General features: G+C 45.3%; 1 protein-coding gene across 1 annotated transcript in view; it reads left to right on the top strand.

Annotated features, from left to right (window-relative positions):
• GTF3C6 (general transcription factor IIIC subunit 6) overlaps positions 1-19,263 on the top strand; it is a 123,815-nt gene that overhangs the window by 64,128 nt on the left and 40,424 nt on the right. Inside the window, exon 2 of the mRNA XM_085653681.1 lies at positions 5,865-5,945. Within this exon, the coding sequence (XP_085509807.1) occupies positions 5,865-5,945 (81 nt within the window). The remainder of the gene's footprint in view (positions 1-5,864; positions 5,946-19,263) is intronic.

The raw sequence follows: 19,263 nt of genomic DNA, 5'->3' as shown, positions 1-19,263 counted from the left end.
CACTAGCATGTGGCCATCTGTGAGGAATTCGAGGTGCTGCGGAGGGTTCAATCAGTGAGGTCAGCGGGTGGGGTGTAGAGCAGAGCGTCACCTTCTAAAGTGGGAGAGCATGAAACGTGGCAGAAGGAGCTCGGACAGGTGAGTCAGGAGAGTAAGGGCACCCCTATGCCCGGGCCCCAGAGGGCCCCACCGCTTTGGAAACGTGTGCACAGCAGACCAGTGGTGTGACCTTGTGCCGCGGACGGCTCTCACAGGAACGTGGGTGGGGTCCAGGTACAGTTGGGCGATAAGTGTAATGGATGGCTCAGAGTGCCTTCGCTTGCACAGGACAATAGGGGGCAGGTATGACGCTCTTGAGGTGTTTATTCTGGGTCTGGCACAATGGTGGTTTGAGGATTTGCAAGTTAGTGACATGCCGGGCTCCAGGGGCGGATGAGGTGACAGGAGGTCCAAGTGGGGAAGAGCGCGTTCTTTCATTAGTAGCTAAGGAGATGTGTGTCGGTTTATGGGTAGGTCACAATAAAATGGTGTTAAAGATACACAGAGTTTAGGGCCCTATACAATAGCGGTGGCCAGTGGATGGGTAGAAGCCACGCGAGTAGGACAGCACACGGGGGAGGGGGAGCGCTGGGAGGATCAGGAGTCATGATAGAGGAAACTGATTAGGGTTTCGACGGAGGCAAAAGCGCGCCAGGGGGAGCAGTAATTTAGGCAGCTAAGGAAGAGGTAGCGAGGGGTCTAATTACAGGGTTAATGGGGGTTGGGAGGGGGCAAGGCCGTCCAAATGAAGGAATTTAGTTTTGGGAGTGTGCAGTTCATCATTGGACAGTGGGTGCTTTTAACAGAAGTGTTTAGCCTCCGCCTCGGTGAAAGATTGCTGGGGTAACGGGGATTTGGTGGTACCTTGTCTCTGGTGAAGTCGCAGCATGACGGAAGTAAGGTTGGAGGGAGAAAAAATAAGCGCCATGGGGATCAGCAGTGGTGGGGGTTATGGGGCACTAACTTAGGCAGCTAGGGAAGAGGCAGCGTTGGGTTCAATCACAGGTTGAAAGGAGGGAAGGGGCCGTCCGAGGAGAGGAATTTCTCAGATAAGGAGAACAGGGAGGGCCGGCTATGGCCTATGGGGCGGTCCGGCAAATGTAGTCGGAACGGGGTGGGTGGGGGCTGCTCCACCAGGCACGGCAGGGAGCACCAAATACATGTGTTTTGGTGGTGTGGGATGCGGGGGCACCGGGAAGAGTTGGAACAGTTGGGCAGGTGTGGCATGCAGCTCCGCGGTGGGGTGCGGCTGGGACAGAGTGCCACCTTTCGGACCATGCACCGGAGCGCATGGAGTATTGCGAGCATGGAGAATTGCGCCCCCCCCCCCTGTGTTTGCTGAGGTTAAATAATGTGACAACTATCAATAAAAACAAAGGGACATGTAAAGGGACGTGTAAAAAATAACAGCCCCTGAACTTACATGGCGCATGCGCATTTACGAGAACAGATTTTCATTGCTATTTCGCCTATTGGTACTGCTTGTACTGTGCTGGGAGAATGAAAGGCGCGGTATCATGGATTCAAGCACAGATCTGTGTAGGGCTCTGCCTCTTTAGTCCACAGGGCCCCCTTCCTAACCTATTGTAGGAGTAACTGTGGAGTCCGTCCTTTAAAACTATAATTTGCTGAGTGGGGGCTGCGGAGTATAGCGGGGCATTTCGGTAGCGAGACAATGTGCTTACTTCTTGCCCCTCCATCCTGTGCCTGGGGATCAGTAAGAGCGCCGGCTCAGTGCAGGAGATGAATCACGCACTATAAAGGGAAGGAGAGGGCGACATCACTCCTGCGAGGAGGAAGTGGTGCAGGTCGCGGGGGTGTACCTCCGCGAGTGTGAACGCTGAAATGAGTGCGAAGCCCGGGAGTGGTAGCGCGAGAAGGAGCGAGCGTGTTTTATGTCTCACCGCTAAAAAATGGCGGATGGAAGCTTCGAAACTTTTTCGAATTCGGGGGCGTGTTCCTGCTGTTCTAAAAGGGCGTGGCTAAAAAGTGGAAAGAACAGCACGGAACACGCCCCCGAATCTGAAAAAGACGGAGCCTATTTGGAGGGACGGCTCTCTCCTCCAATGGCTGGCCTCCGTTTAGGAAGCCAGCCAATGAAGGAGAGGCAAAAAGAGAGGCGGGCTAAAGAGCCACTCTCAGAAACATTAAATCTCCGACTTCCGGTTCTGCCTTTGGCAGACCGGACGGTCCTTGACCTAAAAACCAAACACATGGATATTCCTAGAACATTGCCCCAGGAGATTAATAGGACGGGAGAAACAGTCCAAATTTTTCATCATTGAATGAGGCTTCAGATACTAGCGAGAAAACCTCGAGCAGGGGCAAAGCCTAGCCTCATCACAGAAGTAATTAATTACAGGGACACAGATGTTTATTGTTTAAGAAACCAGGAAGATTGGTCCCATTGGGTACAGCAAAAACGTAATTTGCATCGTAGCTGTTATCCTTCAGAAGTTTCACAGCCAGTTCGAAATGATGCTGCTAGGCACTGCATCTTAAATGTTTACTAATTCACCAAGTAAACCTGGATATGACGGATAGGCAGTGGCTTTTCTTCTGTTTTTTTCTTCAGAGTATTTATGGTGTATGGGAGTTGATTGAACGATGCTAGACGGGTTGTCTATTCCAGTTCTTAAGAGAAATAAAGGAACGATGTTAGACCAATAGGATGAAACCAATAATTGACACAGAGTGCAGAGGTGAAGAGACGCATGGAAAAGGGCTGCAAAGTGTGGCAGAGAGTACAGAAACGGAAAGTCCCTGCCATGGCTCTGAGAGCTTGCTCTCCCGCACTATGTTATTTCCCCTGTTTATACAATCACTGCGGCATTCAAACTTGCTGACAGTGGGCTCTCTCTGCTTGCAGTGCTTCGGGGTCAAGATGGACATCCAAAGTGGTAACTGAGGGAGTGACTACTCTGTCTAAACCAGGCTTTGTAGTACTGAAATTGGTGCAGTGCTATTTTTAGTGAAATACAGGATATTTCACGATTGGTTGTAGAGTAAATGCCAACTGTACTTCCCCTTACAAAAGGTCCTGCAGTCTCCTTTAACTATTTCACATCCATCTGATTGAGTATGAGTAAAAGGTTTATGTATACTGTCTGTATGGTGTAAGACAAGTGTGAAACCTGGGTGCATGTTTGTCAGAATGCAGGAGGTACCCATTTCAGGTTCCATCTGTGTATGTACGGCAACTGGTAGTGGGTTTTCTGCAAGGCTGCATGTGTCTCCGGTGATTTGGGAGTCCGCACCCTTGACATGCCTTACAGGCTTCTGTAGGTGAGAGTGTCAGCCTCCTCCCTCCGAGTCCTGTCCCTACTTCCTGCCTGATCTATATTGTCAAAGGATTTGCCCTACTGTCTGACCCATTAACTATCTGTATATGGTTGGAAACAACATAGGGATCCCTCCCTGTGTCCATGTCTCTGGTGTGAGCTGATTATGCAATGGCCATACAGGTTTCAATTGGAAAAGCTCCTTAAAACTTTGAACTTTGCAAATCAACTGCATGTTACCTTTGGCGATAAATATTAGCCACTAAACCAGTATTTTGCTCCAGGATCCTTGTTCAATCCAAGGCAGGACTGCACACCAGTGTAGCTAAGAGATGTGAGTTCCAGGAGCATCACTCTTCTGACGTCTGCTCTCCTTTCCAAGCTGGGCATAAGCTTGGACCGAGGAATATTCCTTGGAAGAGTTACTGTTGGACTGCTTTCCAAGGGGAAATGACCCGTCTGCTGTGAGAGGAATTGCTTGTGCTGCACCATGCAGTTCAGAGCCTTCCTTCATAAGGAGTTTATCAACCTAGCAGCCTGAGGACGTTTTAATATTTGTTGACCGTTCTGGTTCACCTCCGGACTAGAGGTCACCAGATGCTGTGCGGGAGGAAAATCACTAATAACTGTCTGCGTTCTTCATTGTTTAGTCAAAAGGAACATGACCTGTGTTTTGTTTGGCAAGCTTGCCTTTGTCCCTGACCCTACCAATACCACAGGAATACCTGTATCTGGTCAAGCTTGTCTTCTAGGGACACCGATGACCCTCTGGCATGGAGAGGTAGCTAGTTAAGGCGTTATTGAATCCGTTACTGCAAACTGTGTTTGAATCCATTGAGCAGTTGCATTGATGGCAGCATTTGAAACCCTGGCCTGTAACTGTTTCTGTGTCGCCAAAGTCTGTGTCCCTGGGTTTGTGGGTAAAGTCCATCTGCAACTGGAGATACAATTCTTTTTATTACAATCTGTAAAAGAGTAGGGATCCCCATGGATGGGCAATGGAATCCATTATAGTCCCTCAACATCCAGGAATCTTGTGAACCAGTGGCGTGGCTCACTGGTTAGAGGCAGCAGACCCGGAAGCAGAGGACGGCCTGGTACCAGGGTTCAATTCCCGACGCGGCAGGGTCGTGGACCAGGGCCAGCGGACTCGATAATTCTCGCCTCGGTGCCTACTCTAACCAGGGATCACACTCGGCAACTCTGGGCATTAGCTTGCCTCATCTCCACAACGGCCCCCCACATTCGCCGGGGATGCCTGGTTTCACCTTGGAGATACCCAGGAGGAACCATCTCACAGGGATAGCCAGGACGGGTTCCCCAGCGGTCTACAGCGCCACGACGCCTCAGGGCAGCAATGTGCTTTACAAGACACATACATTTACATTTACTTTCCTGGTCAAGGCACCAGCTTGCCTCGCTTTGTTTGGTTTCTCACCATTGCTCTTTTAGTTGGGAGGTGAGGATTAGTTCAAACCTGTGCGGTTTCTCTGGGAAGTCAAAGAGATGTTGTAGCAGCTTACAATCCTTTGAAGTGTTGCACGATCCCCCAGTCAAATAAAACACAATGATAGGTTCCCTCTTGAGATGTAGCAACCGGAACGTGTTACAGCTAAACTCTATCTAGTGAGAATTGCTTGAGCTTGCATGTTGCATTTTTGACTGTAGGGTCTGCAATTGTGTTTAGGACTGTGAACCCAGTATTTCTGAGCCGCATTGAAAAACATTTCCCATAAACTAAATGCAAAAAAAACAAAAGTCGCACCTAGCGCCGACAATCTATAATGGCATTTGGACATAGACATTTGGCTAGCAAGGTGCTAGATAGTACTGGTTTTCTTTTGTTTTTATGCGTACTATTTCCTTTTGTGATACTGAAGTACTATTTCATTTTACAGAGTAAAGGTTTGCAAATAACATTACATTATTAAGAAGATTTTGAGAGAGTTGGACTGTGTTCCAACACCAACTCCTTGTGGAAATTGGACTGCTCTCCCTCGTTACCATTTATAGTCGAGTACTAGAGAGCGGTACACTCCTCAAGTTGGAGCCCAGTAACTTCTAAGTATTGTGGCACAATGGGAACTACTAAGTTGTGTACATAATACTGTATTAGTGCTATTGCACATTTAGAACAGTTCCGTAGCACTCTCAAGCATATAGATACTCTGGAACCGTAACATTTGTCACTCATACCAACATTGGGGCTATTTTATAGAAGAGTGGTTGTAGGTACCTAAAATAAGCTTTTTTTAAAGTACAGTCTATGATCATAAGTAAAGTAAATGATGGACCAAAATGAAGTTAAAATGTGCCACAAGAAAATACATTAATCGTTTAGCAGTTGTATGCATTTAATGGATGTGAATGTCCATCTTTATACATATTAGAAAAGGGCATATTGCAAATCAGCACTGAGACCATCATAAGAGCAAGACTGTATGTGCCTTTCTTATGTTCTTGTTGCAGTCAAGATGCCAAGTTTGTTTTTATTCTACGAGATTTACCTTTTCTTATCTGCTTTTCTCCTAATTTTACTTTCAGGAGCAATTGGTTATGGTGGAGTTGTCCGGGATTCTCGATTCCGATTTTCTAGAAAAATGTGAAAATCGGTGTAAGATATTGGTGAGTGTGATGAAGTGAATTATGATGCCATGAAATTCTACAGCATAAACATTTAGCAAAAACCTTTAGAGTTTATATGCACGCTCTGGAGATCAATTCACATGGGTTGAAATCCACACAGTATCTACAGTCGTTTATCATATTAGACTGACAAAATAATGCATGTTATGAACCAAAAAAAACTTTTTTAAATGTATTACTTTAACATTGAGCATCATGTCTTGATAGTTTAGCAGTGAGATTGCGGTGTGGTTCGCTTTGAAAATATTTCCTTGCAGCACAGCTGTTGATGTAGAGTATGAAATGTAAAGACTGGTCTAGAAGTTGGCAGACAGATATCCCACCTGCCTTATTTCAATTGCATTTTATCCTATGGGACTAGCAATAAGGTAGTCGGTATATCCCACACATTATCAAGGAGTAACCTGTGCGCCAGAGTCCAAGGCAGGCCCTTAAACTTAAAATTACATACTGCCAATTTATCTGCATGCATGAATGTGCTCCGTTCACAAATTTATATGCACCTAATCCCACCACCAAGCAACTGCCTCCTGCATACACTAGTAGATAAGTTAAAATAGTAAATTATTGAGTCATACAATATCTGAGAAATTAGTTTGGCTAGATTAAAAGTTCAAAAGAGAGTCATTATGTGTGGGGTAGGTTTTTGAATGGTTGCTGGTTTAGCAGTCTGTATTGTTTCATTGTGTGTGTTCAAATGGACCTACAGTAAATGTACATTTTCCAGAATTTGGTTTTCAGTAGTTTTAGATGTGGGATCAGCACTCCCATGCTGTGTTGGAAGATCTACCAGAACATTTATAACATGTTTTAGCCTGCCATATTGTTGATGGTGATCTATTTATTTTGGTCTTAGATTAATACAGACTATGAAAATATGTATTATGATCCCCTTTCTAAGATTCTAGCAAGATTCGAATGATTTACACGGGTAAATGTACTCTCTACACTTTTGAGTAACTTTACTTCTTTTGACCTTTCGCAAACTCAGGGTGTAAAGTTACTCAAAAGTGTAGACTTACATGTTTCTAACCCCTGAAAAATATGGTGGAGCGCACTTACAAGTATAAGTTGCTAATGTAAACAAGCATTGAAAATGCAATAGGTCTCGCCTTTGATTAAGTTAAAGCCATTTCCTTTGCTAATGGTATTGTACAGCAAAGCAAATGGCTTTAACTTAATGAAAGGCGAGACCTATTGCATTTTTAATGCTTGTTGAAGGTCGATGACCGGTGCCTCTGTCCACAGCTTCCTGGGGTATATTGCAGTCGGCAAAAAGAGAAAGCGTGACAAACACACAGGAAGAGAGAAAAAGAGACAGGAACAGAGAGAAAGACAAGAATAGAGAGAGAGAGAAAGACCGGAATAGAGAGAAAGACAGGAACACAGAGAGAAAGACAGGAACAGAGAGAGAGAAAGACAGGAACAGAGAGAGAAAAATGCAGGAACAGAGAGAGAAAGGCAGGATCAGAGAGAGAAATACAGGAATAGAGAGAGAAAGACAGGAATAGATAGAGAAAAATGCAGGAACAGAGAGAGAAAGACAGGAACAGAGAGAGAAAGGCAGGAACAGAGAGAAAAACGCAGGACAGGAACAGAGACGACCTGTGCCTCTGTCCACAGCTCACCGGGGTATATGGCAGCCGGCAAAAACAGAAAGCGCACAAAAGACACAGGAAGAGAGAAAAAGAGACAGGAACAGAGAAAAAGACCGGAATAGAGAAAGACCAGAATAGAGAGAGAAAGACAGGAATAGAGAGAGAAAAAGAGGAATAGAAAGAGAAAGACAGGAACAGAGAGAGAAAAGCAGGAACAGAGAGAGAAAGACAGGAACAGAGAGAGAAAGGCAGGAGAGGAACAGAGACGACCAGTGCCTCTGTCCACAGCTCACCGGGTATATGGCAGCCGGCAAAAAGAGAAAGCGCGGAAAAGACACTGGAAGAGAGAAAAAGAGACTGGAACAGAGAGAAAGACAGGAATAGAGAAAGACAGGAACAGAGAGAGAGAGAAAGACAGGAATAGAGAGAGAAAGACCTGAATAGAGAGAGAAAGACAGGGAGAGATAAATGCAGGAACAGAGAGAGAAAGACAGGAAAAGAGAGAAAAAGGCAGGAACAGAGAGAGAAAGGCAAGACGGGAACAGAGAGAGAAAGACAGGAACAGAGAAAAAGACAGGAACAGAGAGAGAAAGGCAGGAACGGAGAGAGAAATACAGGAATAGAGAGAGAAAGACAGGAATAGATAGAGAAAAATGCAGGAACAGAGAGAGAAAGACAGGAACAGAGAGAGAAAGGCAGGACAGGAACAGAGACCACCGGTGCCTCTGTCCACAGCTCACTGGGTATATGGCAGCTGGCAAAAAGAGAAAGCACGGAAAAGACACAGGAAGAGAGAAAAAGAGACAGGAACAGAGAGAAAGACAGGAACAGAGAGAGATAAACAGGAATAGAGAGAGAAAGAAAGGAACAGAAAGAGAAAGACAGGAACAGAGAGAGAAAAATGCAGGAACTGAGAGAGAAAGGCTGGAACCGAGAGAGAAAGGCAGGAACGGAGAGAGAAATGCAGGAATAGAGAGAAAGACAGGAATAGATAGAGACAAATGCAGGAACAGAGAGAGAAAGACAGGAACAGAGAGAGAAAGGCAGGAACAGAGAGAGAAAGGCAGGAACAGAGAGAGAAAGGCAGGAACAGAGAGAGAAAGGCAGGAACAGAGTGAGAAAGGCAGGAACAGAGAGAGAAAGGCAGGACAGGAACAGAGTGAGAAAGACAGTAACAGAGTGAGAAAGACAGGAACAGAGAGAGAAAGGCAGGAACAGAGAGAGAAAGGCAGGACAGGAACAGAGACCACCGGTGCCTCTGTCTACAGCTCACTGGATATATGGCAGCCGGCAAAAAGAGTAAGCGCGGAAAAGACACAGGAAGAGAGAGAAAGACAGGAATAGAGTGAGAAAGACAGGAACAGAGAGAGAGAGAAAGACAGGAATAGAAAGAGACAGACAGGAACAGAGACAGAAAAATGCAGGAACAGAGATAAAAACAGGAACAGAGAGAGAAAGGCAGGAACAGAGAGAGAAATGCAGGAATAGAGAGAGAAAGACAGGAATAGATAGAGAAAGACAGGAACAGAGAGAGAAAGGCAGCAACAGAGAGAGAAAGGTCTCAGGACAGGAACAGAGATGACCGGTGCCTCTGTCCACAGCTCACCGGGTATTTGGCAGCTGGCAAAAAGAGAAAGCGCGGAAAAGACACAGGAACAGAGAAAAAGAGACAGGAACAGAGAGAAAGACAGGAATAGAGTGAGAAAGACAGGAACAGAGAGAGAGAGAGAGAAAGACAGGAATAGAGAGAGAAAGACAGGAACAGAGAGAGAAAGACTGGAATAGAAAGAGAAATACAGGAACAGAGAGAGAAAAATGCAGGAACAGAGAGAGAAAGACAGAAACAGAGAGAGAAAGGCAGGAACAGAGAGAGAAAGGCAGGAACAGAGAGAGAAATGCAGGAATAGAGAGAGAAAGACAGGACTAGATAGAGAAAAATGCAGGAACAGAGAGAGAAAGACAGGAACAGAGAGAGAAAGGTAGGAACAGAGAGAGAAAAGCAGGAACCGAGAGAAAAACGGAGGACAGGAACAGAGACGACCGGTGCCTCTGTCCACAGCTCACCGGGGTATATGGCAGCCGGCAAAAAGAGAAAGTTCGCAAAAGACAGGAAGAGAGAAAAAGAGACAGGAACAGAGAGAAAGACAGGAATAGAGTGAGAAAGACAGAAACAGAGAGAGAGAGAAAGACAGGAATAGAGAGAGAAAGACAGGAATACAAAGAGAAAGACAGGGACAGAGAGAGAAAGACAGGAACAGAGAGAGAAAGGCAGGAACAGAGAGAAAAATGCAGGAATAGAGAGAGAAAGACAGGAATAGATAGAGAAAAATGCAGGAACAGAGAGAGAAAGACGTGAACAGAGAGAGAAAGGCAGGAACAGAGAGAAAGGCAGGACAGGAACAGAGAGAGAAAGACAGGAACAGAGAGAGAAAGACAAATGGAAGTTTGTGCTTGCATTGGGAACATCACTTTCAAAGTAATAGGGAATCCTATCCCAGACTATGCCTGGCACCCCAAGCTGAGAGCACTTCACCGTCCAGAGTAGAACATTGCACACTATCCATAATATCACCCTGGTGGTATATGGGAATATTCATACAGTCAGGGTCAAACCAATCTCCCATCCTTCTGAGGTTGGTAAATTGGAGAAAGGTAAAACCTTTATTTACTAGAGCCTAGACACGTAGAAGTGCTCTGTGAAATTCTACATAAAAACAAATTGTTATTTCCAATAATGCAGAAAAGGCTGTACTGTCACGCTAAAATGCTATATTCCGTGGAAGAAAGCCTGCCTTTGCTTGATCTTTTATATGCCTGGAACGCTGCTCCTGGAGAAGCCTAATGGCATGTCACAGCAAAGACGTAAGCACTGTGAAATAGACAGGTTACACGCAACGTCTTTACAGACTCTGTCTATCTATTGCCTTCCTCCCTAAAGCGCACACAAGCAGCAATGTGTGATGAGGAACATACCGCCTCGATATTGTCGTGAGTGTGCTGAGAATGTTGATTTGCGCATTTTCTCCCAGCCTCTGGAAATGTTATGTCATTCCAGTACATCCTTACGAAGAGAACACTGAGCTCATGTTTTTAGGTCTCGCCTAGCGACGCAGCGCGAAGCTCTATCGCTAGCGAGATCTATTGTTGTCAACTTGCTTTAGAAGGGGGACAGGACATGAGCACACGCACAAAGGATTGCAATTGTGAACGCGTTCGCGAATGCGTACGACGGCATTAGGACTTGCCCCTGGACAACAGATGAGCACGCGCAGGCATCTCTTAACTTTCAAGCGCTCCCACCCACCGCGTGCTCGCCTGGTTAATGTGTCTGTACAGCTGACATTAATCCCCTACATTTCTAGAACTGTCTGTAAACGAGAAAATACCATTCAGACTGACCACGTCTTGCTGATCGTTGTCACAGACTCACTGTCCCCAGCTTGGCCGCCACTTAACTCGTCTCGCTCCTCTGGTCCCGCCTCCTCGCCTCACCTCCCTCCCACTGACTCGGCTCTCTCCCGTCTCTGCTGGGACATCCCTTCCGTAGCTTTCGCTTTCTGTTTGCAGTTCCACTCTGTTCTACTGCCAGTCATTGAAGGAGGGGGAAACATAGACACAAAAGGACAGCACGCGTACAATAAATAAACAGAGGAGGAAATGGAACAAAAAGCCGGAAAAAGAGTCAGCGAACAGCGGAAAGCTTGAGTTGACGGCACACCGGGCTCGCTCCATGGTATTTCTAAAGGTGAAGTCGGAAGCCAAGCAGAAGGTGAGAGCCAGTGGGTGCCGCTCACAGGTGGCAGTGGTAGCCACAGGGGGTTGAAACTAGCGACTCTGGGACAGCACGGGCACACATGCCAACATTCCCCATCCAGAGAGGAGGCTCACATTTTTTTAACCCAAAAATAACTTTACTTCGGATTTCCAAAAGTGAAAGCCACTGGGACAATTAATCGTTAACCGCCAATTATTTTCCAAATCTCACTGTTGACTGCGATGTATGGGTCAGGTGGAAGCATGGACCGGGGTGAGGAGACACCTGCTCCAGACACTGGGTGGCAGCACACTACATAGGGTAGCCTCGCAATCCACCAGGCGTCTGCACAGACGCGGCAGGTGCACTTACGCCTACATGGTCACGGGGTGGCGCTACACTCAACGGGCGGTCTGCCAGTGATAGCGGATTGGAGCATGCTTGTGACGTTTGGTGTGGCTTTTAACGTTGGAATCATGCGCACAAGAAGCACAGCAAGCCTAACGCTGTTGGCAGAGTGACTCAGCAAGTAGGCGCTGCAAGAAAGGGCATACCCAACCATAACCTGTTTGAAGGGGTCCATGTGGGAGCTGTAAATGTACAGGAGTTAATCAGCTGTTCACAACACGCATGGACAACAGGGCACACGTCCTAAAACAAGCATTTGCAATGCAATAGGTCTCGCATTTGCGAGAGTTTGAGCTATTGGCATTGTAAATGACAATGCTTTTTATTTATGTGTTTTGAAAAGGTGCAAGCGGTGTTTATAGTCCTTGCTAACGAGAAGCAAGGCTGGCAGTAACCGCGCCTTTTTTACTGCCAGCCTTGCTCCTATAAGTAGAAAGTGCGTATTTACACACCATTTGCAAGTTTTCAAAACACATAAATAAAAGGAGTTGTCATTTACAATGCCAATAGCTCAAACTCTCGCAAATGCGAGAACTATTCCGGGAGGCAAGATGGCCGCGAGTGAGCTGTGCTAAGCGGTCGCCCTAACCTCTCTCTCCCATCTGGAAATTAGCTATGGCTATAGCTATTACTGTTGGAGTTGGAGCGGGAGCAATTTGGCAATAACTGGTCTTACCGATGTCTATACCCACTTCGGGGATTAAGGAGTATATAATATCAGAATTACATCGGTTGAGAGAAAGCTGGAGAAGATTTGTTCGGGCCGTGGAGTGTATAAAGCTGAAATATACACAGTTTGGCGCAATGCCGCCTCGGTCCGCAAAAAGCGATAAAACTAAAGAAAAGGTAAAGACAAAGGAGCAAAAGGAGCAAATAGAAGAATGTAAGACTCTCCCAAAGGATCATGCCGAGATAACTACCTTTAATACTACTACTAAGGAACCAGGAGCGATTCGAAAGGCGATACAGCAACTGAACAAGAATACCACGGAAACACGAAGAGGGGAGAAGGCTGATTTACTCGCTTTACTCGGAGCTAATGCAACAGGATCCCAATCAAGTGATGCAAAGAGCAAGCCACCCTCCAAACAGGCTCCGACAATGGCGGATAAATCTGACGGAGGGGATAGAAGCAAAATCAAGCCTAAACCTCGAGAGACCCTGCTTAGACAACCCACCTTGACGGAGGCATTTTCCGGACATCACGGGCTAGCAGGGGATCAAACGCCAAACGAAATCGGCTGTCATGGAACTGGAGGCAGTGAACCGGGGAGCGTCCTCGAGGACGCGGTAGAAGCTGGAGGCGCGTCAGCTGCAGACGCTCCCGCTGCTAAGCAACACCAGCAGCGGCAGGCTCAGCAGTCTGTGGGAGAGCGCGAGCATGAGGCATTGGAGCTTGCTGTGGCCTCTCCGGTAGGATCTCTTGGTACTCAGCGGGATGAGTTTGTACATGTAAATGCTGGTGCAAATCCGGGTGCGAGTGAAGGTGGGGGCAAGAAGAACGATATGTTGAGTGCCATTTTGGTACTTGAAGCGGAGCTAAGCGCCCCCCAAAACTCCCCTAAAACCTCCAGAAACCCCCGAACCCCCCCGAATAAAGCCCTGGCTACTTGGGGAAGCTCTAATAGTCTGGGGGGGGAGAGGGGGGGGAGGGGAAAGAGGGGGGGAAGAGAAGAGGCAAATAAAGACACAAACAAGCAGAAAGTACATGATTCTAGAGAGGGGAGAACTGAAAAGGCGGAGGCTGGCTCAGGTGAAGGAGAGAGATTCTTTTCACTCAATGAGGACTCTGATTCTGTACAATCTGGTGGTGAAGCTTCAGATGAGCAAGACGAAGAGGAAGATGAAGATGATGAAGAAGTATTGCTCTCGGACACCAATTCATCTGGGGAGGATACAGCTACAGCAAGAGACTCGACTCTGAGAAAGAGACAGATAAAACCTAAACCAAAAAATATACAGAATGGCGGATTGGGAGAAACCGAGAAAGGGCTGCTGTGGGATTATTCGGCCACTACTCAGGTGTATGAAGCTGAAGATACTAATGAGCCAGGGAAACAATCTGCTTCTCTTGATATTCTGTTTAGCACGCTGAAACAGATGCAGGCAGAGGCCAGAGCCGTGAGTCGAAAAGCAAGACAAGATGCTAAGAAAATACAAGCCACTTTAAGAAAGACGAATAAACTTTATGAGGACCTGGTGGGGAGAGTAACTGAGGTGGAGGAGCGTACAAGCAAGCTCGAAGACGACTACAGCAACTGGCAAAACTTTAAAGAGGCACAAGGGAAGATGGCTCAGGACTTTCAGTGGAAGATGGAGGACTTTGAAAACCGCCAAAGGCGGAATAACATCAGAATTCTGGGAGTGGAGGAGGGTTTGGAAGGGCAAGACGCAAGGAACTATGTGATTAACCTGCTTAGAGGGGCATTTCCGGAGTCCCAGTGGCAGTGGGACAGGGAAGTGCAGAGAGCGCACAGATTTCCCTTCACACTCAGGAAAGAGCAGGGGACTAGTGGAGGTGGGAAACCCGCTTTTCCTAGAGCTATCCTAGTATATTTAGGAAATTTTTTATTAAGGCAGGAAATAATTGAGAAAGCCAGACCAGATTCTAAGAGGTCATTTGAGGGTATCTCCTTCTTCGCCAGGCCGGATTTCTGCCACGTCACTGTTGAACGGAGGTGGAGGTTGAGGCAGTTGATTTCTAAATTTCAAGGGCTGGGTTCAGAGGCTTACCTATTGTTTCCTGCTAAATTAAAAGTGGTTACTAGAGGGAGAGTTATGATGTTCTTCTCAGAGATTAAAGCCCAGCAGTACATGGATGAGCTGAAGAACCAACGTTCGTAAGGAAAGAAGGGATGGGAGAGAGGGCGCGATTGTTACGGCTCACTCACTCCGACTACACATAGGTCCCATGGACCTATTTGCCTGTACAAGGGGGGGGGGGTGGGGGTGGGTTAGGGTGGAGGGGTACACCACAAGGGTTAAAATTCGGGAATCAATTGGGTTTGATAATGCACATTGCTTTGCTATTTTTTGGTTTTTGGGAAACATCACACATACAATTTAGATCGTCTAGACAATGCCAAATGAGTGTAGGATGGTATACCTTTTGGTTAAACATGGTTAAGTTAGACTTGAGTAAGCATTATTTTTTGATACCCTTTAATGCCCTGTAGAATTGCCTCGATCAATGTATGTGGGCTTAACGATCCTAGGAAAAGGGCAAAGGTAGCAGGGTTACTGAGATTTTTACAGCTAGATCTGGTATGTCTGCAGGAGACCCATATCGAAGTAGCGCAGATATACCTTTTGAAACAATTGGGATTCGATGTCTTAGTGGCAAGTAAACAAAATACCAGAACCAGGGGGGTAGCAATACTAGGAAGATTTAAGGATCTGGTGGTGTATAGGAAAAAAGAGGATCAGTGGGGAAGATGGGTTATGGTGGATTTATGTTGGAAGGGGACACGGTTTACTTTAGTAACCATATATGGTTCTACTGGAGACGACCCTGATACTTGGCAATTTATGGATATGGAACTGTCGCATTGGCCGGAACCTATTATATGTTGTGGCGACTTTAATATCCATGACCCAACAAGCTCTTTTATAGCACCTAGGGGGAGGTATTTAGGGAGAAAGAAAAAATCGTACAGAGCTCTTGCCGATATGGTTCAGCATAATTCTCTTGGAGACCCATGGATGAAATATCACCCCCTATTAGATGGTAGCACCTTTTTTTCTCTACCACATAAAGTATTGGTTAGGCTAGATTATTTTTTAATCTCTAATTCTTTAATCCATCACTCAAAAATAGAGAAACAACCTAGGATTATATCTGATCATAATCCCCTGGTTTTAACACTGAATATCACTCAGATAAGTACTATAAAGGCTCAATGGACCTTTGAACGTAGCTTATTAAAAGATGAGGCATACCAGAGACATATGGAAAGGTGGATAATGGAATACTGGGAGGATAATAGAGGCACCGCACCACCAGGTGTAGTCTGGGATTGTTTTAAGGCTGGGGTCCGAGGGGAAACTATGAGCTTTGTGATAGCGAGACAGAAAAGGGAGAGAGGACACCTAGAAGATATAAGGCGCAAGTTATACTTAGCGGAAGAAAATTTGGCTATAGCCACAACGCAGGGAATCCCGCTGGACGCTTATATTTTAAGATTGGTCACTCTTAAGGGAGATGCTATGGAAGGTATTATCTCAAAAGCTGCTGAAAAATATCTGGCACACAAACAGGATACTTATGAACTTAGCGAGAAAGTTGGACATATTCTAGCGGTTAGAACTAGACAGCGTACAACAAATGCTGATATTAAGGAGATTCAGGACCTACAGGGAAAGTTAGGCACTGATTCAGATTTTATCAGAAAGTCTTTCCATAAGTTTTACACTAATTTGTACTCGTCGGAGGGCCTAAGGGATTCAATTGATATAGGAAGATATTTGGGAGATGTTTCTTCGGATTTGATACTGCCAGAAGATAGAGAGATATTGGATGCTCCTTTTCAGGTAGATGAGATTAGCAGGGCAATGGAATGTCTCCCTTCCGGGAAAGCTGCTGGACCAGATCAGATTCCGGTGGAATTTTATAAATTGTTTCATAATAAGGTACTCGTCGAGATGTTTAATGTAATGCTTCATACGCAGCAAGGAGGTTCCCCGCCTGAGACCTGGGGGGGGGCGGATATTGTAGTTATACTAAAAAAAGGGAAGCCTCCTGTATATCCGGCCTCATATAGACCGATTACCCTCATGAACGCCGATGTTAAAATCTACTCTAAAATTCTGGCGACAAGGCTCGCGGAGAATATAGAGCAGCTTGTAACTCCATCGCAACATGGTTTTATTCCAGGTAAGGGAACCACCCAACATGTGAGGACAGTCATTACAATGCTCGATGCTGCAGGAACACTGTGCGACCCTATGGCAGCACTCTTTTTAGACGCTGAAAAAGCCTTCGATAGGGTCGATTGGGAATATCTTTGGGCAGTTCTAAGATGGAGTGGTATAGGGGAAGGGTATATAACAGCTATCCAAGCTTTGTATAAAAGACCTACTGCCAGAATTAGAGTGAATAGAGGGTATACAGAGGTAGTTAAAATCTTTAGGGGGACAAGACAGGGCTGCCCCTCGTCACCCCTTCTTTTCGCATTGTTTCTTGAACCTTTTTTAAGACATCTGGCCAGAAATGAGGGGATTCCCCCAATGGTTTTGAATGGCAGAACAGTAAAAATTCTCGCATATGCTGACGATGTGGCTATATTAACCCCTGACCCGGATATGGCTATAATGGAGGTAGAACGTGAAGCCACTAAGTTTGGACAACTGTCAGGTTATAGTCTGAATAAATCAAAGACCTTGATAGTTAAAAATAAGTATACCTTATGTGCCGATTCCAGGGTGGTGCTATCAGCTATGTATCTTGGTATAGTAATTACAGCTAACATCGATGTTATTGTTGAGGAAAATATTTCCCCTGTCTTGGCCAAAGTAAAAGTAGACCTAAATAGAGCAAATAATTTACATCTCTCCTTAGTTGGGGTCACTAATATGGTGAAAATGACGATCTTGCCTAAGTTGCTGTATTTATTTAGAACAATACCATTATATTTTGAAGGTAAATGGTTTAACATACTGGAGGGTATTCTTAATAGGTTTATATGGGCGCATGGGAAAACGCGAAGAGCATATAGATTTATGTCACTACCCAGAGAAAGAGGAGGATGGGGAGCACCGGATTTTAGACTGTATTATATGGCAACTGCACTTCAATATATGCAGGGTCTGATTGGAGGAGGGGGGATCTTACAGAAAGTCACTTCCTCATCGACTGACGTTTATTCAATTTTATTGGGTCAAGAGACAGAAAATTGTCTGTTAAAATATGCTGACTTTGGGAGTCTTAAAAGAAAACAGTTTAAAACTTTAGCGGCGGCTATTAAAGTATGGAGCGCTTTTTTGAAAAAAATGGGGCTGGGTAGATACCATAGGTACATCAGATTATATAATAATAGATCCTTCCCCCCTGAAATTTTTTCAGATTCAGTCATGTCTGGCTGGGATCAAAAAGGTATAAAGCAAATTGGGGACTTAAAAGACTTAGAGGGAATACTACAGTTTAGTGTGTTGGCAAGGACATTCGATTTAAGGAACAGGGACTTTTTTAAATATCTGCAGATAAGGAGCTTTTTGGGCAACAAACAGGGTGGCGTAGCAGGGTTTCAAACCAACGACTTGCTCGAAACTTTAATTACTGGTGGCCAGCATACGATTAGGTCAGCATATGCTTTGTTAGTCCAAACTAAAGTGGATGATCTGGATAAATATAAACATAGGTGGACGGAGAAACTTCAATGTGAAATTAATGATTTCCAGGAGTCGTTGGAGTTGGGATGTACTATACTGTGCTCGGCTCCCCTGCAATCGCAACATTATAAAACATTGTTTTCACTGTATTATACACCAGACAGAATAGCTAAATGGGGTGGTACGAATGGGACTACCTGCCCTCGTTGCAGCTCAGTTAATGCAGATATAATACATATGTTCGCCACTTGTCCTCAATTATATACGTTAATTAGGGACATTGAGAATTTTTTAGCCCGGGCACTAGGATTACAGATAGTACTAAACCCTACGTTGATATTGTTGGGTATAGGGCGGATGGAAAACAATAGGAATACTGAGAAAGAATTTCTATTTATGATTATGGCTGTTTATAGATTAACTTTAGCTAGGGCCTGGCTTGATAAAACTCCCCCGCATATGCAAATATGGCTTGCGAACTTAATCTCTACATTTAATTTGGAAAAACCTATATATGCCAGGAAGGGAAGAGCTGGGAGAGCTTTAGGTGTAAGAATTTGGAACCCATTAGCACATTGGAGGGAAGGGATAGGGTAGAGAGTGGAGGACTTAGGGGGGCTCTTGGTTCTTGGTTTTCTGGGTTTTTTCTACTTCTTTTCTTGATTTTATTAAGTATTAAGAGTAATCATGGTGTGACGTGTTTTTACTTTCTTTTTTTTTTTTTGGTATGAGTAACTCCCAATGTTAAAAATGATATTTTGGATTACAAAATATGTATTGATGAATATAATGTGCAATGTGGAAAATAAAATAAAAATATATTAAAAAAAAAAAAAAAAAAAAAAAAGCAAATGCTTGTTTAGCCAGTCGCAGCCTGGGTGCCTCACATCCCTCCCGTGCCCACCTCCCCATGCTAACATGCCCTGCCCCGAAATCTATGGGCAATGGCTCGCCCATGCATGGCATGGAGCACTTCCTGTGGGGGAGTGTTTGGGGTGGTGGGGGTACTCAGTGGCTCTCAGGTGGTAGGTACAAAGGGGCTGTTGAGAAATCACAGATGTTCTGAGACTACAAATTGGGATTGGCTGTTGAACGCCGAAGCCACGGTAATTACACAGCTGTTTCAAAATGTATTTAAGTTATCATGCAATCGGTCTCGTCTTCTGCGTTACTGTGGATCATTTAAGCAACAGAAAAGCATTAAAAGTGT

The sequence above is a fragment of the Triturus cristatus genome, chromosome 4_1 (assembly GCF_964204655.1).
Source record: "Triturus cristatus chromosome 4_1, aTriCri1.1, whole genome shotgun sequence".
NCBI lineage: Eukaryota > Metazoa > Chordata > Amphibia > Caudata > Salamandridae > Triturus > Triturus cristatus.
The sequence above is the reverse complement of the archived record's forward strand: the minus strand, read 5'-3'. Positions and strand labels throughout refer to the sequence as shown.